This window comes from Aedes albopictus, chromosome 1 (assembly GCF_035046485.1).
Source record: "Aedes albopictus strain Foshan chromosome 1, AalbF5, whole genome shotgun sequence".
Lineage (NCBI taxonomy): Eukaryota > Metazoa > Arthropoda > Insecta > Diptera > Culicidae > Aedes > Aedes albopictus.
Window position 1 is genome coordinate 89591273 of NC_085136.1, and position 26270 is coordinate 89617542.

The 26270-nt window shown below is 41.4% G+C and overlaps 1 protein-coding gene across 1 annotated transcript; it reads left to right on the forward strand.

Moving 5' to 3' along the window:
* The first annotated feature begins 9371 nt into the window (after nucleotides 1-9371).
* Nucleotides 9372-15377, forward strand: LOC134288713 (uncharacterized). Its single transcript, XM_062854417.1, has one exon. The coding sequence runs from the start codon at nucleotides 9372-9374 to the stop codon at nucleotides 15375-15377; it is 6006 nt and encodes a 2001-aa protein (XP_062710401.1).
* The last annotated feature ends 10893 nt before the right edge of the window (nucleotides 15378-26270 follow it).

A 26270-nucleotide genomic window follows, 5' to 3' on the forward strand; every position in this document is an offset into this window, starting at 1 on the left:
CACGCTGCGGAACTTCTAACGCTAGACAAGGTTAAGACACCCGAGTTTCATAACGATCGGATAACATACCGTGTTATCTGATATCAGACATAATTAACTAAATTTGTTCTTATTGTGGCTGAATAAGCAGGCAACATAACAAACATGATAACAACCAAGTATACCCGTGATACCTCAATATCTCATTATGTTCTAATTAAAGTCATCCTGATATCAACGTCTGTAAATCAATCAATTTTATCCAATAGGAGGCAATCAGTGAAGTACTAGATTGAAAGTAGTGAGCTGGATTTTTGTATGGCGAGATGATCAATTCTCCATTTCTGCAATGAAATGGTGCAAACAGCGTGGGTTATATGATTTATTGACTAATTTGATGCTGTTTGAGCAAAAGTTTGGATAACTGTGTTGTTAAAGTTGCAGGAAAAAATAATACAACAACACAGTTATTCAAACTTTTGCTCAAATAGCATCAAATTAGCCAATAAATCATATAACCTACGCTGTTTGCACCATTTCATTGCAGAAATGGAGAATTGATCATCTCACCATACAAAAATCCAGCTCACTACTTTCAATCTAGTACTTCACTGATTGCCTCCTATTGAAAACTCATTTTGTTATCGAAAAGATATTTGTAACGGCCATTGATAACTAACTTCCATTGTTGTTGTCGACGATGATGCCCCCAGTTTGACAGGTAACGGTAACATGAACTACCAAGTTGATATCACAAAATTGTAAAATGAGTTCTGGAGCGAACACTAGTTATCAGTTTGTTACTACATAGTCAGTTATTGAATTTTGCTCGGGCAGCCATTAAAGGGCTGAATAAAAACAAGGAAAAGACGAACACCGTATTAAGTAGAACATATAGGAAGAGGCTGATTAAGGAGTCTTTCGTCTGTGAACAGTGAAGAGAATTGTCAGACAAAAGAGGCACAAAACAAGAGACAAAGAAGACGCGGCGATTACTCTTCATCCCAACCAGCTGCGATTCGGCCATGTTTTTAAAGTCATCATCTGTTTCAGGTCAAACATTTGATTTAGGCGTAGTTTACGAGCGATATTTTTTCATCGATAAAAAAGTTCTTTGCGTCCCCAATTGCGGCCTAATTTGAACACGTTTTTATTTATTGTAACATGTTTCAGCTAAGAGAATTACATTTTTTCATAATTCTCCGAGTAATTTCGAAAATTTTCTTTTTTGTTGTGGAAAATATTACGCGCTTTTCAAGTGTTGGTCCAGAAAAGCTTACTGTTTACAAACTTTTTGCTGTCAAAATGGGGTTCAACGCACAATGGGGGTCAGAGATGTTGGCTCGCTTTTTTACTGTGGGGTAGTATTGCTTTATCCCAACTGGTAACAGATGACAGATATTTTTTTGTTGCAGACAAAACGGAAGCTGAATTTGTTGCGTACTTTTCAACTCGTGATTAATCAGTTATTACTAACCCAAAACCGAAACTTTTAAATGATACATCTTTAGCAGCGTCGCAGTGTTTACCGACTCGAAGTTACCACTCGAAAATCACAACGCAAGGCTTCAAAATCTCTAAACTCGTGGTGCACGATCTTTGTCCTATTCTGTTCAAGTTGGGACAAACCTACATATGTCGAGTTGCATTTCGATACCGTATTACCCCGCTAATACGACACCGACTGTTGTCGAATAACCGGGGTAAACTTTTAATTCGACAAACTGGTCACCCTACACCATCATGATCATTGAATTTTGGCAACTCTATTTTTGTTTTTGTTTTGATTTCCGGATTTGTTATGAAACATAATTTTAACAGATAATGCGGTGGTGCGAATGAAAATCTCGTTCTTTCTACGATTATTGCCATCCTCAGTTCATTCCGGTTGGTCTCCAGGCGGTTTGGGTGTAGAATAGCACCAACTCAGAACTTCCGGAATTGCCAGCTGCAGGAGGAGCTGCTGCGGGTGGGAGTATAAGCGCAATATCAAACTGTTTTGCATTTACAGTGTACATCGCTGTGACATTCGAACACTTTTTAATTCGACATGTGTCGAATAAGCGGGGTACGAATTAAAAAGTGTCGTATTAAAACGTGTCGAACGAACGGGGTAAGACGGTAGTGAGTTTTTGAAAATGTGTTGGTCGTGAGATGCTTCAGAGTCCAGACCATATTTTGAATAGGGTGGGCAGGGCAAGATGGGTCAGTGCCATTTTCGGGCGCATTACTCATGTTTTGATTACAGTAGACGTTCGGTCGGTGCAAACGGTTCAACTGCAATACTTTTTAACTGCAAGTCCGGTAAGTGCAACAAATTTGCAGTTATCGCACCGCTATCCGTCAAAACGGTGCGCCACGTTAGCCCAAATGAACAGCTGGATGAATTTTGCGTTCATTTAACGTCAATTGATGGGTTGTTGACGTCTATCTGACGTTGCAGTTATCGAATTTTGTTCGCTAAGTGAAACGTAAACATGTTGCAGTTATCGAACGTCTACTGTATGTTAATAATTTTGTTAGATGACCAGCATGAATATACAAAAGTTTGGGGCGTTGATTGAAAAATTATTCACTTTCATTGGAAATAAAAAATAAAATGGTTTTTAGCATTTTTTCATATGCCATAAATTCCATATAATCTCCATATAAACGGCCGCGGGGCAAGATGGGTCACCTTCAATTTTGAACGTATTTTTGGAGCATTCAAAAGTTATTTATTTTTTATTACAAGACTATCTCATAAATGACTCCAATCAAGCGGAATGAACACTCAAAATTATAACATAAAATTATGATAATTTTTGAGTGAAAACATCGATTTTCAAGTCGCCTTAGAACCACTGAAATCGTAAAGTGTTTTATATTCCAAATAAAATAATAAAATGTTTACTAGTAGCTCTTGTTTACTCAGTATGGATATGGAGCATATATGAATGCGGAACAAATCTTATATTTTGACGTTTTTCGTTGAGAAAATGTGAATTACCTTAAAAGTGACCCATCTTGCCCCGCACTTTTTTCACGGCGCAAAATCGATCACTTTTCAAAACTGCTTGTTTAACATCATATTTTGTATTTAATGAACTTTTTATCGACTTTTAGCATAGCTAACTAGTGTATTAAAGAGTAGCGGACGAATACAAACCAATACGATTTGTATTTACAAAGTTATGGTGATCCATCCTTAGGTGACCCATCTTGCCATATGTTTAAAATTTTGAACTTTGTACATTCAATGAAAGCCACAGCAAAGTACAAGTTCAACTAGAAAATGAAATAGAAACAGTTTATTCCACTTTTATTCTATTCGTTGGTGTTTTTTTAATACTTTATTTTTAAAATGCTTAGGTGCCGTTCACAAATTACGTAACGCTCTAAAGGAAAGGAAAATATGATCGTGCGTTATGGCCCATACGAAAGGTTTAGGATTTTAATATAAAAATGCGTTAATACGATGCTCGCTGCCTTGTACTAAAATATAGAACGGAACGTATTTTGCAATGCTGAACATGTAATTTTGACCTAGGTATATAGATTCAATGTCATCGAATATCTTCGAAAAAGGCTATAAATATTCATCGTAAAGAAAATGGGTTGACATGTGCGCTGTAAAAATCGAGTTTTGCAACGATTGCAATTTTTGTAATGAAAAACAAATCACCAGAATAATTTATTTCCATCAGTACCATCGTGCTTCGCGGTGGTTTGGTGGGAACGGTCATGTGTTCCATCATGCTAGACACTAAATTTTGATCAAGAACTGTACTATAACCCCGGCAATTTGGCAAGCTCTTGCCGTGACAATTCTGGTTGTGGATCAAAAAATTGCATTATGATTCATAATACAGTAGACGTTCGATAACTGCAACATGTTTACGTTTCACTTAGCGAACAAAATTCGATAACTGCAACGTCAGATAGACGTCAACAACCCATCAATTGACTTTAAATGAACGCAAAATTCATCCAGCTGTTCATTTGGGCTAACGTGGCGCACCGTTTTGACGGATAGCGGTGCGATAACTGCAAATTTGTTGCACTTACCGGACTTGCAGTTAAAAAGTATTGCAGTTAAACCGTTTCGCCGACCGAACGTCTACTGTACAACCGAAATCAGATGCATTATGATTCATATTGCAATTGTTTGGTATAGTACGAAAAACTAGTCCGTTGTGATACGTCAAGTATAAATCAAATTTCATAGTGCTGAGTTGCAAAAAGATATTTAAAATCCACTTGCGTCAATTTTAGAAAGGGGAACTAACGTATTTTCGGCAGTTTTGTTGTCTTCGTCATGGGAGGTTTTTTTAAACCTATTGTACTTTTGGCCTCAAACCCTACCAAAGTAAGCTGAATTATATGTATGGCCATGTTTCAGGAATTTTAGACGACAAAAACCCCCCACGACGAAAAGAACAAATCTGCCGATAATATCCAACGTCACCCTATTTGGTATGGTATGGTATACAAAATAATTCATGTTTATGGGTAGTAGGTACGCTGATCGCAAGAAATTTTTTGGCCTATCTCGATGCGTGGAAAATTCAGGCAAGGAATCGCTCAAGAAATGCGAAAGCGTCGCTTTATTCCGGATCCTAGTACTGCTGTCCTAGTAGAGCTGAAACGAAACGTCAAATCAAATGGAGCTTGCTGTGTTAAATTTCTTGAGCATTCCGGTCACGGAAAAATAATACACTGAACGAAAATTACTTGAGCGATTCCGTTTGAAGTGCATACTTCGCATTAGAAGTACACCACGAATAATACTTTTTATATTTAGAATTAGGCCGATATATTTATTTCACTTTCTGTTCCGCCACTCTGTCGTTGGTTGAGAAGGGGAGGAAAAGATAATAAAGAATTTAATTTGAAAAATATTTAAAACTCATCGGATTTGTTAAAGAATTTTTAGCAAAATCCGAATTTGATGAATTTGATTTACCTGCCCCCTCAAAATACAAAATCCAGCCGAAAATTTATGAAGGGGGAGGAGAGAAATCAAAATGTTTTTTTTTTATTTACGAGAGGCGAATGACCGTTTCTAACGGTTAAAGCCTCTCAAATCAAGGAAAGGAAAGGAAAATTTTTATCTGCATTATGAGTCAAAATGTTGCATATTCGATGGGCTAAACGTGCTTTGAACTATGTTTTTGTAGGAAATTAGTGTATAAAAAGTTATTAGTAGATTTTTTTGGGTGTCATCCTAAGTTTGTTTGTTAAAAAAATATATATCTCTTGAACCATAAAGAGACAAAAATATGTTTATTGTGGCCTGAAATTATGGAAGGACTGGATTAAAATAAATAGAAACTTCAATGTAAAATTGTACTTTCGACTCCCAAATCAGGATGACAAATTTCCAAAACTATCAACACGGTGCCTTTTTGGAGACTTTCAATCTAATGTAAAAACTAGATTGTCCCAAAAACCGATGTTGAATGTTTTATATTGACGACGCGCCTGTGTAGATTATCATTTTTTTTATCATCACCTCCATCCGTATCCAAACGTTTTACAATTGTATCGTTCCTAAGTATTTAATCTATATATATAAAAATGAGTTTGCAGTCCCTTTGAGGCAACAAAACTCACGAATGGATGAACCGATCAGAATGGCCCTACCATGGTTCGATTCGTGTTCATGGCGGCTGTGTTTATAAGTAATAAAAGTTGTGAAAATCATCTAAAAAAGTAAGAAAATTGATAAAAACCTGATTTTTTTGAACTGGGAAGAAAATCAACACGATCGCAATAAAACCGATCTAGAGTGCCGTGCTGCAATGAACCCAACAGTTGTTAAACCACCACAGCTTGGCAAGACAAAGTTTGCCGGGACAGCTAGTTAAAAATATTTTCTGCGGTTTCATAAACTTATCCATGAAGCAGGTGAAGAAACCCAAACTCTGCAAATTGCGGCTTAAGTCCGGCTTAGCGCTGCTAAGCCACCTCAGAGCACCGCTTAAAATAAGCCACACTTAACGTAAACGGTAGCTTTATTAACCTTCACGTACCCGACCCCCAACATCTCATTTTCAAAATGCTGGCATTTCGTCAATTTTCATCCATTTTTTTTTAAGTCGCCCTCAAGCGATCATAAATTGGTGCAAGTTTATTACACCCAAGTGGCCATGCAATATCCGGAACCATTTCGGAGATATTCCGGATTGTACTGGGGTCAGGGAGGGTGCCGAAATGGCTAAAAATGATCATTTCGTGTGTTATTGTGTTTGAACCATCGATTTTCAGTTGAATTTTTATTGCGAACAATAAAACACAACTGCGATAATCAGATTTGACTAGGTTGACTCATCCGGATCACCGTGACAGGGCCTCATTGGGGACACTTCTGGTTTTCATCCAAAACATGTCGTGCGTCATATCAAACTTCATGATTTTGAATGACTGAGTCAGAAACGATACCCTGAAGTCTGTATCAACTAATATGGCCACCCCGGAACATCTAGCATAGGTTCCACGGGGGTCACATTGGGGACATTTCTGGTTTGCAACCAAAACATACCGTGCGACATATCAAACTTCATGATTTCAAGAGATTGGGGCAGAAAAAAATAACTGAAGTGTGTATCAACTAATATGGCCGCTCCGGAACACCTGAAACAGGTTCCGCGGGGGCCTCCCAAACACAATAACACACGAAATAACCACTTTTAGTCGTTCGGCAAAACAAACCCCTCTCCCACCCCCTGACCCCAGTACAATCCGGAATATTTCCGGAATGGTTCCGGATGTTACATGGCCACTTGAGTGTAATAAACTAGCACCAATTTATGATCGATTAAGGGCGACTTCAAAAAAATCGGATAAAAATTGACGAAATGCCAGCATTTTCAAAATGAGTTGTCGGGGGTCGGTAATGTGAAGGTTAAACCGGGTTTAGTGGTTAAGCCGAGGTGAAGAAATCGAAAAAAAAGTTAAGCCCGGATTAAAATTTTGCTAAGCCTCGGCCCTAAAACGATTTGTTCTAGCGTCACCCTATGAAAACTATGGGAAAATGCTCAAAATTTGGTCAAAACAGTTTAAACCCTTTATCTTTTTTGTTTCAAATTTCTCATCAAAGTTGTCTAAGAACCAGTTTTAAAGCTTTAAAAAACGAACATTTTCGTGCGCTGAGAATGTTGCTACGTCATATCGTTCAAAAGATATTGATGGTTTTCTAGAAAAAATAGGCACTTTTCAAGTATTTTTTTTTTTGAGTTACAAAAATAACACCCCTCTAATTTTTTGATATGTTTTATAACAACATTTCTTTTTTTTAATGCGGGCAAAAGATATTTTTTATGTTTGCCCCAACCCGTCATAACACCTTTTTAAAAAACTATGATTTTTTTTAGAAAAATGCCTGTAATTTTTGAACCAAAACAGATAACGATCATCTCAGCGCACAAAACGACGCGTCTTCAAATGCTCTGCAAGTGTTTCTTGGGCGACTTTGGTGAAAAATCGAAATTGAAAAGTTAACGCCAGAGAACCGGTTTTTCTTAAACCACCCTAAGCTTATTTAGAAAAATACCTCTAGATCGGTCAGTTTTAATGCTACATGAAAAGTGTCTTCAGCAAACTTGCTCAAAATTGATAGATCTACAACTTTTCTGAAGAATGTATATAGTTATTCTTGCAAATAAACAAGTTTGGTTCCCAATTTCTTTGAAAATATGGACCACCCTAATTTTCATGTATATTGAAAAGAGGGCCTTATTTTTAGGAACAACTTTGTAGAAGACCATAATAATCTAGAAAATCATTTGAAGGCGCTGCATGCATCTTTCCTCGTAAATCTGGTTCGTGGACCATTGTGCAATGATACATTATGCCCAGGGAGTCGAGAAAATTTTCCCGACTGGAACGGGAATCGAACCCGCCGTCTCCGGATTGGCGATCCATAGCCTTAACCACTATAGGCTAATTGGAGACCCAAATCACCCAGGGATGCTTAAAAACAAACTTTCAAAAACTCCTTTGGAAGCTTCTCGTAGATTTACTTGAAAAAAAAAACATCCAGGAAATCCTAAAGAAATTCAGAAATTCTTCTACAAAATCTTCTAGGAATCCCTAGGGACTTTATGATGTCCTCTAGAAATTTCTTCAGGAACTTTTTTTTCAAGAAAGTCTTGCATGGATTCCTTTACTTGAATACTTGAAAGATTCCTTTCAAAAAATCTTGCATATATTGTTCCAGGAATTCATCTAAGAATTTCTTTTGAGTTTTTTTTTCATAATTTTTCAAAGTATCCACCTAAAAACCGTCCATGAACTGTCTCAAAATTACTCCATGGATTTTTTTAGAAAATGTTTCACCGATACATTAAGAATCATAAATTCAGAACTCCTTCAAAATATTCTCATGAGCTTTCTAAAGATTTTTTTTCCAAGAATTACTTCAGAAATTCTACAAGAGATTATTAGAGAAATTCCTAAAATTTCTTCACATTTCTTTAGATATTCCTTCAAGACATTTCTCTCCTTCAGAAATTGCTCCAGGCATTTCTTATGAAAGTCTTAGAAAATCCTCCAATATTTCTTCAAAAATATTTCTACAGATTCTGTCATAGATTCTTATAAGGATTTTCCCGGCAAGGCTGGATGACATTTTTGTTGAAATTCACACAGAGATTTTATCAGAAATTCCACTATGTATGTTCCGATCAAAACCACTGGGCTCAACACAACATCCCTGCTGGATTGTGCAACAATAGATCGACCGAACAATACAGCGAGAAAGTTGACTTGTGACAGATGATATAGAAACGTGCAGATAATTACGTAATACTAGAACCAAAACAAAACTGAAATTAGATACTATTGCATAACGTGGAGATTTCTTGTGCAGTATAATTAAAAATCGATTAAATTTATAGTTCAAAGTTTCGGAAAAAAGTTAAATCTTTATTTGTATATATAAACTGATTTTCAAGTAAGTTACAATGAATTACATAAACTTTTTTGCTTAAAACTATCTAAATTCCTAATAACTAGGTGCCGTTTGCCAAACAGGTTAGGTTTGAATAGAACGTCGAGTATCAGAGAAGATTTACACATTTAATTCATTGTAAGTTCAAAATTAGACATAAGAATTTAACTGAATTGATAATCTACAAACCCAAAAATTTCATAAAACCTACTATATACAATTTGTACCCTTATAATGAATATTAGGAATTCGATCTGTTGCCATCAGAATACGAGTGCCATTTGCAAGAGGGGGACGGATTCGAAACCAAAATGTAAGTAGTAGAAACTTAAGTTAAGCATACCGAAACCTAAATATAAAAACTATTTTTAGCTTTGATCAGCTGTAACGACATACGGTGATTTCAAGGACTAGTTTCAAATTTAAATCCGAACAAAATCAAAGATTTTGACCTCAAAAGATGGACTCGACCGTTGGAGATTGCATGAAGTGCAACAAGTCGAACAAAATCTGCGACATGGTGCAGTGTGATACCTGCCAATCGTGGGCGCACTTCTCGTGCGTCGGGGTCACGGAAGCGATCAGGGACTCGGATTGGAGCTGTGACAAGTGCAGCAACGAACTACAAGTCCCAAAAGCGTCGAAGAGGGCTACGAATAAAAAAGGGAGCTCGAAGTCCAAGAGCGACGGAGGATCGAATCAGTCATCCGTGCCAGAGGCGACAACGGGCCTGAACGAAGAATTGCGTAAGTTAGAAGCCGAGCAACGTGCTATGGAGAAAGCCCTGGAGGAGGAGATGATCCTTCGAGAGAAACGTCTCGAAATGGAACGTGTCCTGCAGGAAAAGCGCCGACAAAAGGAAGCGGAATTCCGGGAAAAGCAGCTGCAGCAGGACCGAGAGCTTAAGCAACGCCAATTGAAGGAAGAAAGAGATATGCTGCAGAGACAGCTACAAGAAGAAGCTAAGTTTGCTAACGAGCGTAAAAGGTTGCACGAGGAGTTCCAAGGTGCGAAGAAGGCCATTGCGGAGAGTATTTCGGAAGAAGCAGAAGGTGCTACTGGAGGCGAGAAACTGAAGAGCGACAACGAATTGTCGTTCGAGAAGAAGGTCCAGTTCTGGCTGAAGCAGCAGGGTCAAAGTAAAGGTGGAGCTACATCCAAACCAACCTGCTCGGTAATCGAAAGTGAAGAGGGTAGTGAAGTCGAGGAGGATGACACACCAGGTGAAGCAGGGAATGCGGATCTTCCTACAGATTTTGGCTGGTATCCCGAGAACCGCGAGGCATTTGGAAGGCTCGTGAGGAACGCGAGAATGCCCGTCACGGGGGAAAATCTACCATTACAACAAGATCGGCAACTGCAACAGACGGTGAGGCTGTCGCAGGAACAATTAGCTGCTCGCCAAGCCGTGTCGAAGAATCTGCCCGTTTTCAAAGGCGAAGCGGAGAAGTGGCCAATGTTCATAAGTTGCTTTGAATATACCACTAAGGCCTGCGGTTTCTCCAACTTGGACAATTTAAAACGACTCCAAGATTGTCTTCAAGGAGATGCTCTCGAGGCGGTCCGGAGCCGATTGGTTCTTCCGGAGTCGGTGCCAGATGTCATCAATGACCTAAGTCGAATTTTTGGCAGACCGGAAAAACTACTGAAGACCCTCCTAACGAAGGTCCGGAATGCACAAGCGCCTCGGGCCGACCGCTTGGAAACCTTCATGCAATTCGGAATAACAGTGAAGCAGTTGTGCGATCACTTGGAGGCGGCAAAACTTGCGGATCACCTTAATAACCCTATGCTTGTCCAGGAACTGGTGGAAAAGCTACCATCGAATTACAAAATGGACTGGGTCCGTTTCAAAAGGGGCAAGTTAGGAACTCCTCTGAGAATTTTCACCGATTTTATGAACGAAATCGTAGCAGACGCTTCCGAGGTGTCAGAGTTCTCGACACTCTTCCTGAGTGACAGCCGTGAACAACCATCGAAATCCGGAAAAGGGAAGTCTAAGCGGAACGAGTTTATGCTCGTCCACAACACTTCGTCCGGCCAACCGGATCCCCCAGTCCCGTTCAAGGGAACCAAGCCATGCTTCGTCTGTAAAAGGACGGATCACAAACTGCGCTTTTGTGACGACTTCAAGAAGCTCAGTATCTCGAACAGACTGAAGGTCATCGAGCAACACAAGCTCTGTATTTTGTGTTTGAACAACCACGGCAAAAGCCGTTGCACCTTCAAAATCCACTGCAACATCAACGGATGTCAAGGCGGCCACCACCCTCTACTGCATCACGCAGAAGGATCCATGCAGATCATGGACATCGCGTGCAACGCACATGGTGCGTTAAATCGTGGTGTAATCTTTCGGATGGTTCCCGTAACCCTATATTTCGAGAACTATGCGCTGGATATTTTGGCATTCTTGGATGAAGGTTCCTCATCCACCCTTGTCGAAGACGCTGTGGCCAAAGAGTTGGATGCCCGTGGATTCGCGGAACCGCTGGTAGTTACGTGGACAGGCAACGTGAAGAGGTGCGAAACTACATCCAAAAGAATCAACCTTTTGATTTCTGCACGTGGATCGGATGAAAAGTTGCCACTGAAGGACGTTCGTACTGTGGCCGAATTGAAACTACCGAAACAGAGCCTCCAATACGAAAAGCTAGCTGACCGATATCCGCATCTGAACAATATACCTGCTGTGAGTTATGGGATCGAAGAGCCTAGGATCATCCTTGGACTGGACAACCTGAGTGTATTTGCCCCCCTTGAATCGCGAGTTGGATCACCTGGAGAGCCAATCGGCGTGAAATCCAAGTTAGGGTGGACAATTTACGGCCCTCAACCAAGTGCAGCCGTAGTGTCGGAAGTCAAGTTACACTTTCACTCGCTGGAACCGATGAGCAACCAGGAATTACACGACGCCATGCGTACTCAGTTTCTGTTGGACGATCTCTCAGTAGCTTCTGTGGCGCAATCAACCGAAGATTTGCGGGCAAGGAGTATCCTGCAAACGACGACAAAACGAGTTGGAGACCGGTACGAGACCGGATTACTATGGCGACAAGATGAGCGACGATTTCCGGATAGCTACCCAATGGCCGTGTCTCGGTTGAAAGCGTTGGAGCGGAAATTGGAGCGAGATCCGGAGCTCCGGTCAAAGGTACATCAGTTGATTTCCGAGTATCTAACAAAGGGCTATGCACATAAGGCTACCGATGCCGAGCAGGCAGATATGGCGAAGGGAAACGTCTGGTATATTCCTCTCAACGTTGTGCTCAACCCTCGAAAACCAGGGAAAGTTCGCCTCGTGTGGGACGCGAGAGCGTCTGTCAATGGAACATCGCTAAACTCGGAGCTCTTAACCGGTCCTGATCTACTGGTACCACTGCAGTCCGTAATCAGCAAGTTCCGGGAAAGATGCGTGGCGTTCGGTGGGGACATTCAGGAGATGTACCACCAGTTTCGTATACGTGCCGCCGACAAACAGTTCCAAAGCTTTCTCTTTCGACCAGATCCGTTCAGCCCCCCTGAAACCTTTGTGATGGACGTTGGAACCTTCGGGGCGACGTGTTCTCCATGCTCTGCCCAATTCATTAAGAATTTGAATGCGGCACAGTTCGAGCACGAATTCCCAGAAGCTTCAGCGGCAGTAATCAACAAGCATTATGTAGATGATTACTACGATAGTGTAGACACCGTGGACGAAGCAATCAAGATAGCTACCGAAGTGAAGCTGATTCATTCCCGCGGAGGATTCCGCATCAGAAATTGGGTGTCCAATTCTTCAAGTTTCCTGGAAGCGATGGGAGAACAGCCAACAACCGCTGCTGTACGTTTTCATCAAGACAAGGAAACGCTGACTGAACGTGTTCTTGGAATTGTTTGGAACCCTAAGGACGATGTTCTTTCTTTCTCCACGGCGACACGTTCTGAATACCATTCAATACTCCACGGGGACGGCAGACCTACCAAAAGAATCGTTCTGAGCGTGGTAATGTCAATGTTCGACCCTCTCGGGCTGCTATCACCATTCACGGTGTTCGGACGGATGCTGATACAAGATTTGTGGAGGACGGGCTGCGGCTGGGACGAGCCTATCGATGATGAGTCTTTCGGGAAGTGGACCCGATGGACGAAAGTGCTTCCGAGTATCGAGGCGATTCGAGTACCCCGGAGCTACTTCGGACAAGCAAGTTCTACGGACATTCAAGACCTTCAACTGCACATCGTTACCGACGCCAGTAAAGGAGCATACGGATGTGCGGCATATTTTCGAGCGATTGTCAACGGAGAAATACAATGTACATTGGTGACAAGCCGTGTCAAGGTAACCCCGCTGAAACCAATGTCCGTGCCGCGGCTGGAGCTGCAGGCGGCTGTCTTAGGAGCAAGGTTGGCAGTAGCAGTGCGAAGCAATCACTCGTTCAACATAGCGAATCAAGTGTTTTGGACGGATTCTACAACCGTGCTGTCCTGGATCACCTCTGACCTGCGAAGGTACAAGGAGTTTGTTGGACTGCGAATCGGGGAGATCCTCACACTCACCAAACTTTGCGAGTGGCGTTGGGTACCTACAAAGCTGAACGTGGCGGATCAACTCACGAAGTGGACCCGTGATCCGGAGCTACACTCAGAAAGCGAATGGTTTACGGGCCCCAAGTTTCTTTATCGAGAGGAGGACGACTGGCCGAGGCAGAAAAAGTTGACTACTACGCAGGAAGAAGTGAAAGTGCATCTTCTTGTACATGATATCCAGCTTCTCGAACCAGTCATCGATGTTCATCGGATCTCAAAATGGACCGTTTTGGTAAGGACTGTGGCTACTGTCTTCAGATTCGTATCCAACTGTCGTAGGAAGTTGCACGGTCTGCCGATCGAAACACTGAAGGCTACACACAGGCAAGCTACAGTCATCAAGTTGATAAGCTTTCCGATACAACAAACTCCGTTGAAACAAGTTGAGCACGAGATAGCAGAACGAATTTTGATCAAGATGGCACAAGCTGAATCATTTGCTGACGAGATAAAGGTATTGACCAGAAATGCGGAGGTAGCTGAAGCGAATAGGCTGCAGATCGAGAAATCAAGCTTCCTGTACAAACTAACGCCACTTATTGATGACGACGGAATTCTACGAATGGAGAGCCGTGTGGAACGTGCCGAGTTCCTATCGTTTGACCTTCGTTTTCCGATAGTGTTGCCAAAGGAAAATGCAGTTACGGCGAAGATTGTTCAACACTACCACGAACGATTTGGTCATGGATATAGAGAGACAGTGAAAAATGAGCTGCGGCAAAGATTCTATGTACAGGCGGTAGGCGCTGTTATCACCAAAATCGCCAAAGGCTGCATGTGGTGTAGAATCAACAAAAATCGTCCACAGATTCCTAGAATGGCAGCATTACCGGTACAGAGATTGACTCCATTTCTGAGACCCTTCAGTTTTGTTGGTGTGGATTATGTGGGCCCATTCGTGGTCACTGTTGGCCGTCGCAGCGAGAAGAGGTGGATAGTTCTATTCACGTGTTTAGTGGTCAGAGCAGTTCACCTCGAAGTAGCTTATTCGCTTACTACTCAGTCCTGTTCAATGGCAATACGCCGCTTCATTTGCCGACGTGGTCCACCAACAGAAATGTTCTCGGACAACGGGACCAACCTACGGGGTGCAAGCAAAGAGATGGTTGAGAGAGTTCGCTGTATTGGGGCGGAATGCGCTGATGAGTTCACGTCCGCTCGAATGAAATGGACTTTCAATCCTCCTGCCTCTCCCCATATGGGGGGAGTCTGGGAGAGGCTTGTGAGATCCGTGAAGGAGGTGCTGGCAGCGATTGGCGACGGAAGTCGCCTGACTGACGAAATTCTTCTAACGTCGATTGCTGAAGCTGAAGACATCGTAAATTCTCGCCCCCTCGTGTATGTCAGCCAGGAAACAGATAAGGCCGAAGCGCTCAGCCCAAACCATTTTCTACGTGGCAGTTCACCGAATGAGTCGCTGCATGCCTTTCCTCCAGTACATCCAGCAGAAGCTCTTAGGGATTGCTATAAGCGTTCACAGAAACTGGCCGAAGAAATGTGGAACAGATGGCTTAAGGAATACGTACCATCGCTTAGCCAACGGAAGAAGTGGTTCGGAGAGGTCAAGAACTTGAAGGCTGGAGATCTAGTTTATGTCGTGGATGGTGACAAACGGAAGTGCTGGATACGCGGCCGGGTAGAGGAACCTATCAAATCGGAAGACGGGAGAGTACGACAAGCACTTGTTCGCACCAACAGTGGAGTGCTGAAGCGGGCTGTTGCTAAACTCGCCTTGATGGAGATTAGTGATTGCGACGCTGTTCCGGATGTGAACTCCGGACCAGGTTCACGGGCCGGGGCATGTTCCGATCAAAACCACTGGGCTCAACACAACATCCCTGCTGGATTGTGCAACAATAGATCGACCGAACAATACAGCGAGAAAGTTGACTTGTGACAGATGATATAGAAACGTGCAGATAATTACGTAATACTAGAACCAAAACAAAACTGAAATTAGATACTATTGCATAACGTGGAGATTTCTTGTGCAGTATAATTAAAAATCGATTAAATTTATAGTTCAAAGTTTCGGAAAAAAGTTAAATCTTTATTTGTATATATAAACTGATTTTCAAGTAAGTTACAATGAATTACATAAACTTTTTTGCTTAAAACTATCTAAATTCCTAATAACTAGGTGCCGTTTGCCAAACAGGTTAGGTTTGAATAGAACGTCGAGTATCAGAGAAGATTTACACATTTAATTCATTGTAAGTTCAAAATTAGACATAAGAATTTAACTGAATTGATAATCTACAAACCCAAAAATTTCATAAAACCTACTATATACAATTTGTACCCTTATAATGAATATTAGGAATTCGATCTGTTGCCATCAGAATACGAGTGCCATTTGCAAGAGGGGGACGGATTCGAAACCAAAATGTAAGTAGTAGAAACTTAAGTTAAGCATACCGAAACCTAAATATAAAAACTATTTTTAGCTTTGATCAGCTGTAACGACATACGGTGATTTCAAGGACTAGTTTCAAATTTAAATCCGAACAATGTATTTTCTCAGAAATTCCTCCAGGGTTTCCTTCAAGTATACCCCTAGGAATTTCTCTTTGGATTTCTCAAGGAGTTTATTAAAAGGTTTGTCAGGGATTCTTCAAGGAATTTATTGTGTGGATTCTATGGATAACTTTCGACAGTTATTGCCACGCGTCGAAGTCGAACGCCGCGGCTCAACATCGATCAGCTGCGTAACGTAGAAGTAGCTCAAGACTACGCGCAGTAGTTAGCAATCACCCTACCAAAGGAAGACCAGCTTGGCGCAGCTGCACTTGATGATGGCTGGAGGGACATCCGATCCGCCATAGATAGTACCTCGGCTGCAGCACTAGGCTTCGCGACTCCGAATCACAGAAACGACTGGTGCGACGGCGAATGTGAACAGTTGAAAAACGAGAAGAATGCAATGCAGCATGGGTGAGAATGCTGCAACACCGTACGAGAGCGAATGAGGCACGTTATAGACAGCGCGGAACAGGCAGAACTCAGTCTTCCGGATGAAGAAGCGCCAGCAGGAAGTACGAGATCGCGAAGCGATGGAAGAACTGTACCGCGCTAAGGCCACACGAAAGTTCTACGAGAAGCTGAACCGTTCGCGCAGAGGCTTTGTGCCACCACAAGCCGACATGTGCCGAGATAATTACGGGAACATTCTCACGAGCGAGCGTGAGGCGGTCGACAGGTGACAGCAGCATTACGATGACCACCTCAATGGCGACGTTGCAAGTATGTACCGAAGGTGGCGTGGTAACAGATTTAGGAGTATGTGCGCAGGACGCAACAAAGCCGCTGGAACAGATCAACTAACAAGCGAGCTTCTAAAATACGGTGGAGAAGCACTGGTGAGAGCACTACACTGGGTCATTACCAAGATTTGGGAGGAGGAAGTATTACCGGAGGAGTGGATGGAAGGTATTGTGTATCCCATCTACAAAAAGGGCGAAAGTTAGATTGTGGGAACTATCGCGCGATCACACTACTGAGCGCTACCTACAAGATACGCTCTCTATTTTTGTACCGCCGCCTATCACCGATTGCAAGAGAGTTCGTGGGACAATATCAGCCTGGATTCATGGGTGAACGCGCTACAACGGACGCGATGTACGCCATCCGCCAGGTGTTGCAGAAATGCCGCGAATACAACGTGCCCACACATCACTTGTTGATTGATTTTAAATCGGCGTATGATACAACCGATCGAGACTAGCTATGGCGGATTATGCACGAATACGGATTCCCGGATAAATTGATACGATTGATCAAGGCGACGCGACGATGGATCGAGTGATGTGCGTAGTTGCGTAGTGATGATATTGATATTATAGCTCGGAAATTTGAGACGATGGTGGAAACATCCAACTGAAGAATGAAGCCAGGCAAATCGGATTAGTCATTGATGTGTCGAAGGCAAAGTACATACCGCATCCGGAGCCCCGAATTTCTATCGACGGTGATGAAATCGTGGTGATTGAAGAATTCGTGTACTTTGGCTCACTGGTGACCGCCGACAACGACACCAGCAGAGAAATTACCTATGTATTTACCTTATGACAACTAAAATGTCGTGTCATTAATTGGCTCAGTAGCTTAGTTGGAAAAGCACTTATCTAGCGAATAGGAGTCGTGAGTTCAAATCTTACCTGTGGATTTTTCGGAATTTCACTAATAATTTATCCATCTTTTCATGTATATGTTGAGTTCAGTAAAACATCATTTTTAGCAAGCATTACATGGAGAAACCCTTCTTGGAAAAATCCATGGAGGAATGCAAAGAGGTATTTTTAGAGGAACCTTTGATGAAATCCTCTGTGGAGACTCATATCAGGCATTCTTAGAAGGACTTTCTGGGGTAATCCCAGGAGCAAATCCTTAAGGAATCCTAGGAAGAATTTCTGGAGGAATAATGGCAGGCATTCTTGGGAGACTTCTAAGATGATTTTTTCTGGAGAAATCTTTAGATAAATCGTCTTGGCATATGACACGTACCCCCTTGAGGAATCACAGCAAGAATTTGTGAAGGAATCCCAGGAGGCATTACTGGGAGAATTCCAAGACGAATTTCCAGAGGAATTCTAGGGGTTTTTACGGCATCATCACCATCGGCAGCCAACACATGGATTTGTGGCTGGAAATTTCAAAGTAATAACTCTATGCCACCAAAACGAATATCCCTTTGAAAAAGTATCATCCTATATGTTCACTTACAATGAGTGCGATGATACTTTTGCTGCAGCATTGCTGCAGAATTGACAGTTTTTTATCATTTTAAAAACGCTAGGCAAACAATAATTGAATGATTCGTTTGAAAGCTTAATGATGCATTATGACACCTTACAGATATTCCTGGAAGTTTATCAGCAGGAAGTACTAGAGGAGTTCCAAGAAGATTTCTTAGAGGAGTCATTGAAGAAATCTCCGGAGAACATTCATAAGGGGAATTTGCACAAAATTTTTTAGACCAATCCTAGAAGGAATTCTTGTAAAAATCCCAGGAGGCATCACCGAGAGTTCCCAGAAAGATCTCTGGAGGAATACTTAAAGAAATTCCTAGAAAAATCCCAGCTTTGTGCAAGAGCACAAGTTTTTCATATACCATTTTTTTAGATTCAGATTTTGCAATGAGCTGCAGGTGATTGAATCCAGATTTGTTGAAATTACATTTTCGACACTGCTTTTTTTGGAATTCCCTTAGGATTTTTTTCAGGAAATCCTTCTGAGAATTCGGGAATTGTTTCCTCTTGGGATTCCTCCAGGAATTTCATCAGGAATTTCTCCAGGAATTCCTCCAAGAATTGTTTAGGGAGTCCCTTAAGAATACCTCTTGGGTTTGCTCAAGGGATTCCTCCAGGAGTTCCTCCACGAACTCTTCTTGGGATTCCTTAAGGATTTTATCAAGAATCCCTTCTGTGATTTCTTCAGTACTTCCTCCATAGATTTCTCCAAGAAATCCTCCAGGAATTCCTCCGGGCGCTATTCCAGAGATTCCTTCACGGATTCCTGAAGGAAATTCTCCAGGGATTTCTCTAGAGATCATCCATGGATTCTTCCAGGAATTCAAGCAGAGACTTTTCCAGAAATTCTTGCAGGAATTGTTAAGGGATTCCCTTTGAAATTCCTATTGTGTTTGCTTTCGAGGGATACCTCCAGGAATTCATCTACGAATTTCTCCTCCAGCGATTTATCCTAGGATTCCTGCAGGAATGCCCCTATGGATTCCTCTATAGGAATTCCGCCAGGTATTCCTTCAGGAGCTCTTCCAATTTTTTTTTTCAGATATTCCGCCAAGGATTTATCCAAGAATTTCTATGGAATTCTAGAGAAATTCTTCCAGAAATTCTTCAAGAATACCCCCATGGAATCCTAGAGGAGTTTCTGCAGGAATTGCTCTGGGAATTCATCCGGAAATTCCTCTTGTAATTTCTTCAGAACTTCCTCTAGGGATCCACACAAAAAAATATTCAGAGTTTCCTGTACAAATTTCAGAAATCATTCCATCATCTTTTTCAGAGATACACCCAAGAATTTTTCCGGAAAAGTTTCCAGGAGTACCTTCAGAGTTTTTAAAAATAGGATTTGTAGAGGAATCACTTCTGCGATTTGTATTGGATTTTTTCAAAATAGTTTTATATGGTTACATACAGGAGCCAGAAAAGAAGAAGTCATCCAGAAATTCTTTCACAATTTTCTCCAAGAAATCCTTTAGGAGTTCATCCACGGATTTGTTCAGGAATCCATTCATGAATTCCTTTAAAAATATGTCCAGCAGCTGCTGTAAAGGAATTAAGATTTGTCCTGCGATTCTTTCAGGGATACATAATGAGATCCTTTGTTCTTCATCAAGACTTCTGTAAAATTATTTTGTTAAATTATCTATAGAAGTTAGGGATTCTTCCAAAAATTTGTCAAGGGATTTCTTCAGAAATTCCCCAAGAATGTGTCGAGGGTTTCCTTCAACGATTGTTTAGGACTTATCCTAGTATTCCTTCAGGAATTCCACCAGGGATTTCATTTTGAAATTTATGTGAGGATTTCTCCAGAAATTTCCCTTGAAATTTCTCCAAGAAGTTGCCTAAAAATCGAAGAATACCTCCGGGGATTCTTCCAGACATTTCTCCAGAGGATCCTTCAAAAATTCACCCAGGGAAGACTGTTTCGGAATTCTCCCAGTGATTCCTTCCGGAACTTCTCAAGGGAATGCACCAGTAATTACTTCTTGGATTCCTCTAGTAATTTGGACTTTTCCAAGGAATCCATTATTTGAAAGTTTTTTGGGAATGTCTCCGGGAAATTCTTCAAGAATTTTTCCAGAGGTCCCTTACAGGTACCTACAGGGATACCTCGAGGGTTTGCTCCAGTGATAGTTTAAAAGCTTTTACGAGAATACCTTCTAGAATTCTTCCAAGGATGCTTCCGGGAATACCATCAATTGACATTTCTTTAGCATTATGCTCTGAGATAAGTATATGCAGTATGACGTATGAGTCTATAAAACTGTCTTTAGGAAAAATCCGAGAAGGATATACTCGAAACAATACAACTGAAGGTTTTTTTTTCTTAGATGAACACAGATCCAGGACATTCCAAAAAGGCTAATAAGCATCCCTGGACGCAGTTGATTTTTCTGTCATCCTCTGATATGATTTGATTGTATATTTTTCACGAAGCGTATGTTCCACAATGTGTCTTTTCTGTTCTAATCGTAAAGAGTTATTGAAAGTGATAATTCTTAATTTATGGTGCTCATTAGACCGATCAGTATATGTTTAAGTATATTCACAGTCAAAATATCACTTAGCAAAACACTAAACTGAGGAATAGATACTATCCAAGTTGGGTTTTAACGTCAGGAAGAAGTACAAGTTCAGGTAATAAAGTTTAGTTCAACATAAACAGCACTAAAAACTTAACATATGTTAGCAAATTACAAAATGCAAAACACTCCCACGCTTGGGAACCCCTGCTCTAGCACCTTCTCCCCGATCATCGCTCCGCTCCTCACGAGAGCAGCAACTTCCCATTCTTTCTCCCCACATCTCAATGAAACTCTGTGACACAATTTCCTCCACAACAAAAACTAATGCGAGAAAAAAAAAAGTTTGCCCTTTATCCCCGCATCCCTGTCTTACCGTGATTTGGAAAATTCCCCATGCCAGGTAGAGGTCCCGCTGGGGTCCATCGCCGGCCTGCCTCTCGCAGTACGTCCCCAGCGGTTCCACCTGCTCGGTTGCCACGTACAGCACCTTATCCGTCTCCAGACTGTCCAAAAACTGCAAAATGCTCGGATGGCGCAGCGTTTTCAGTCGCTTCACGGCGGCCTTGGCCAGTTCCAGCTTGACGTCGGTCCCATTCTTGATGTCGTACACAAACACGGACACTTCCTCCCCGGTGGCACCTTTCCGTTTGCCCCGGTGCAGCGACCAGATGCTACGCGAATCGAACTGCGGCACTGGCTCGCCGATTTCGTACGGAAAATCTTTGGCCGAGTCCCGTGAGAAGAAAGACCACATCCTTCTTCTTCCGAGCTCCCGAGACGATGACGACGACGACGACGACGACGGACACGCAATTTAAAATACACACCCACGAAACCCACTAATAATGGACGCACCGATATGTCCCGCACACGGATCACTCCGATCGTCACAATTCGCACTTTTTCTCGTTGGCAAAATCGATTTTCTATCGGGGAAAACTTTAATGAATTTTCACTTTTTCCGTCCCGCTGACGCAGAGATTATTCACCATCAGTCCAGTTTTCGACGTTCTGATGGAGTTTTTTCTTCCCTTTCGTCGTCGTGCGACTTTTTCCACCAGCAGAAAACGGACAAGATAAAAATTTTGACAGCTCAGAAAATGCACACAAAAGGGAAACGTCAAAGATAACAAAATCCCGGTGCTGAAAAAATGTTTGATGTTCCCAATCGAAGATTGCAGATGGCAAGGATTGATCTTCTTCAAGATTATCGATTAATTTGGTAAAAAATATAGCGCATTTAGGGCCGATGCACACGGGCGGCGCGTCCACGCAGCGTGCACGCAAGTGCGTCCTAAGTTACACACAATCAAATGGGAGGATGCACACGAGAACGCAACGCTACCGCACCGCAACCGCGCCGCACCGTGTGCGGCACGCAATGTCAACGCATGCCCCACAGGAACGCTGCGGCAACGCAGCGTGAATTCACGCAGCGTCAATTAACGCTCGTGTGCATCGGTTCTTAGTTCACCACTGGACTATCGCACTAGTTTTCACGAGTGCGAAAACGCTAATAAAAGTGCGCGATTGCATCAAATCAACTCGGTGTCTTCAGAGCACTTGTTCACCATAGATTGAAGAAATAGTGCGCCGAAAACATCAACCTGATTTGATGCAATCGCGCACTTTTATTTACGTTTTCGCACTTATGAAGTCGCAGTTCGCAGTCCAGTGGTGAACTAAATGCGGTATATATAAAACGGACTTTTCCATAGCTGAGTCTCGCGGACTGATTCAATATGCTCTCTCAACGGGAGCCAAACATCGGGAGCCAAACATTGAAGATGGAGGTTATGTTAAACCTTGTTGAATCTGTGTGATTGATTGAAAGGTATTGTTATCTAGGTGCTGCGGATATAATAAAAAAATGTTGTCACGATATCTCCATTTGCCGCTGTCAAGCCGTTAGAAAGCGAGGAGAAGGATAAACATTGATTTGAGCCTATTTTAGCTAATTTTGTAACTAGTTTTGTAACAACTATCCATCAAAATTTCCATCGCAAATGGAAAATAATAAACTTTGAACACCGGAACAAAATTGAAATAATGGTGGATTGATCATGTTTACCATTTCCGAACAGCGTCACGACGGCGTGTTTGACAACCGAGCTGAGAGAGGTGATTGCAAGAAAATTGAACGCTCGTGCGTGTTTACAAGCTGTGTGCCGGGAGTGTGTAGGTGTGTGTTGGCTAGCTTGAAAAATAAAACCGTTTCTATTCGCAGCACTCAGTTTTCTAGTAGCGAATCTTGAAGGTTGATTGATTTGTCTTTATTTCAGAGACTTTCAGCCTGGCTGGTTTGTCTCTGTCTCTTGAAGGTGAGATATGCCCGCATAACAAAATACTGTTTAGGCCAAACATGTCTAAAGGTCCTATCTGCAGAAGAGAGGCTCTCTTTGGTTTCCCTCTCTTTCGTTAATATCTCAGCCGTTTATTTGTATTTTGATTGCCTCCTTGCATTCAACGATGGTCAAAACAATCGTCTTTTGATTTGTACTGCAAAAATAGTTAAAAAGTGTACCATTACATTGCAATAATTGAAAGAGAAAGTAAACAAAGAGAGCCTCTCAAATGCAGATAGGACCTATTGAAATGTTTGGCCTGTGTTTGTGTTAATTTCCACACAGTATATACATATGACATGACAGAGACATATGTCTCTTTTATCAGTTACTGTTACTGTACAACAAACAGATGTTCCTCTCTAGGGGCAAGACAGATACAGCAAGAGTAACTCTGTTATCGAAGTGTTGCTCAGAATTCCTCTGGATTGCTCTGGATCACTCTGGGTTTCCCGAAGTGTTGCCTGATACCAGTGAAAAATCGAGCAGTCTTGCCTGATTTCCCGCTTCGTTGAGACGTTTCTGAATGGATTCGAACAAAAAGAGTTACTCAGGATTGCTCAGAGTTGCTCCGGATTTCACAGTGTCTTGCCCCTAGGTTTTGGCTAAATCTATTTATGCAATTCAGTATCATAATTTCTATTTAATACTACACTGATAAAATTGCAAAGTTAAAGTTTATACTGTTTTAGAATATACAATTTATAAGACAATGCAATCCTTTTTTTTATATTTGTAAACTTACTCATTATAGCAATCTATTTAACTTTCATGAGATGAACTATTAATCGTATGTATGCACCTTATTTCATTTATATGTGTGCAAACATAATTTTTAAAGATAGGATGTTATAGTTAAAAATTATATATTCTCACACATAAATTTTAAGTTTGGGAAACTCAGTTGAATACTAGGGGCAAGACAGATACAGCAAGAGTAACTCTGTTATCGAAGTGTTGCTCAGAATTCCTCTGGATTGCTCTGGATCACTCTGGGTTTCCCGAAGTGTTGCCTGATACCAGTGAAAAATCGAGCAGTCTTGCCTGATTTCCCGCTTCGTTGAGACGTTTCTGAATGGATTCGAACAAAAAGAGTTACTCAGGATTGCTCAGAGTTGCTCCGGATTTCACAGTGTCTTGCCCCTAGGTTGAATAGCAAGCTCGCAACGGCCAGGGCAACGACCACATTGTACATCAAACCTCGTCGACAACTGCGGTGATAATTATATTTCTTTCTGAGGTGATTATTAGTTTCATTATCATTTTATAACTTAAAAATGCACGTGCACATGAGAAACATTCATTTCAATGATTCAGTGGGAGAAATTGTATCTAGAAGAAGGTGTGCAGAAAACTTTACCGGGAACCAGAAGGAGGAATCATCGGATCTACGCTCGCACTGGCAGGAGGAAGATCAACTTCCAACTAATTTAGCTGTTGCCGTAGCCCGCGTTGAGAAACTTGAAGATGCATAATGTTCTGGTCATCCGTCGCATACCGGCGGGAAACAGGAGCCTTCGGAAAATCCACAATTTCCGGAACCAACTCGACGAGAAGCGATGCTATAAGCAGGTAAGGGTATATTAAACGGTAAAACCTTGAACAGCAAACAAATCCTCATCGTTTCTTTCAGAAAAATAATCATGTTACTGAAGCCTTGACTGCGAAGCCAAGTCTCGGAACCACACTCAGGATCCACGAACCCTGGGCCTCTTCGGAAGTTCTCTGGCGGCCGAATCCCATGAAGAAAGACACCCCGAAAATCAAACTCTTCCGTCTACTGCCATAAGTAAAACGTGTCTAACATCATTGTAGCATGAGACGAAGACGAGTTTTAAGTAAAACGATCAATTTCACTGCATTTTTTTATGTTTATGATTTTTTCGAGATTTTTATTCAATAAACAAAAACAATGAAACAAAAACAAAAAGTTATTGCGTGATTTATGATTTTTATTCGAAACAAAACATAATTATTATAAACAACTCGTAAATGAATGGTATAAACCTCACACATAAATTGTATTAATGGAGCCAGTTGATTTTTATTCATTTGGAACATACCTGTTATCTGTGGGAGGCTCTATGAAATCTATGTTTTCAATCATAAGTTTTAAGGGTGGAGCCAAATTGCAAAGAACTATGTAGTTTCACACATAATAAGTATACGGAAAATCATCTCAGTGTACCCATTTCAGTATCATAATGACCTACTTTTCCGTACCGGTTCATTATGCAACTGAAATTAGTTGCATAATGAAAAATAGTTGCATAATGTTCATAATGCAACTCATTTGAGTTGCATTATGAACATTATGCAACTCAAATGAGTTGCATTATGAAAAAAATCATTGCATAAAATTTTGTATGGAACTCGTTGCAAAACTCGATTTTTTCAGCACTCTTCGTATTTATCCAACTCGGCAAGCCTCGTTGGATAAATGTACGACTCGTGCTGAAAAAATCAACTTTTTGCAACTCGTTACATAAATAACTATTATCATATCTGGAAGAGTCGTCCCCCTCGCTAAATACAGTCATGACTCGCTGGTTGGGGGCTTAATAGTTGGGTGACTTTTTAGTTGGGGCCTCGTTAGTTGAGCTGTCAGCCAACTAAAAAGTACCTGGATGTCATAATTCAATGTCAAACTGAAAATGACAACCAATCTGTAATTCCGAGGGGCGAGCTAATGAGTTTTTGGTTTCTTAAACTTTACTGATAATCGAGAAGAATTTCTATTTCATATTTCTTAAAAAAAAAGAAAATGTACAATTACTTCGAAACAAATGCAAAACATCGGCAATCTTTATTTTGTCGATCATTGAAAGTGTTTTGTGTTTGCTTTTGGTCCGGGTGGTTTCATAAACATCTATATTTTCACTTCACCGACTGAAAATGGGTGAAAATAATTATTTCTCGCATTGGACATATATGTATCTTGCAAAACGTATCAGTTTTGCTCTAAATGTAAAACAAATTGAAAAATTTTCCTTTTTGCTTCCAACCTAAACATGATTAAAAAAAACAATGCGCACGCCCCTTGTGCTGCTGTCACTTCACCCAACTAGCGAATCGAATTCGTTGGTTGGGTGGAGGTTGTGGCTCAACGAGCGGGTTCCGACTGTACGCACCCTAATCGCAAGCCGTCTTTCAGTGTGTTTTTACGGGACCGTGA

Excerpts from the sequence above, each read along its gene's own strand:
- LOC134288713 (XM_062854417.1), top strand. The coding sequence starts at position 9,372 with ATGGACTCGACCGTTGGAGATTGCATGAAGTGCAACAAGTCGAACAAA.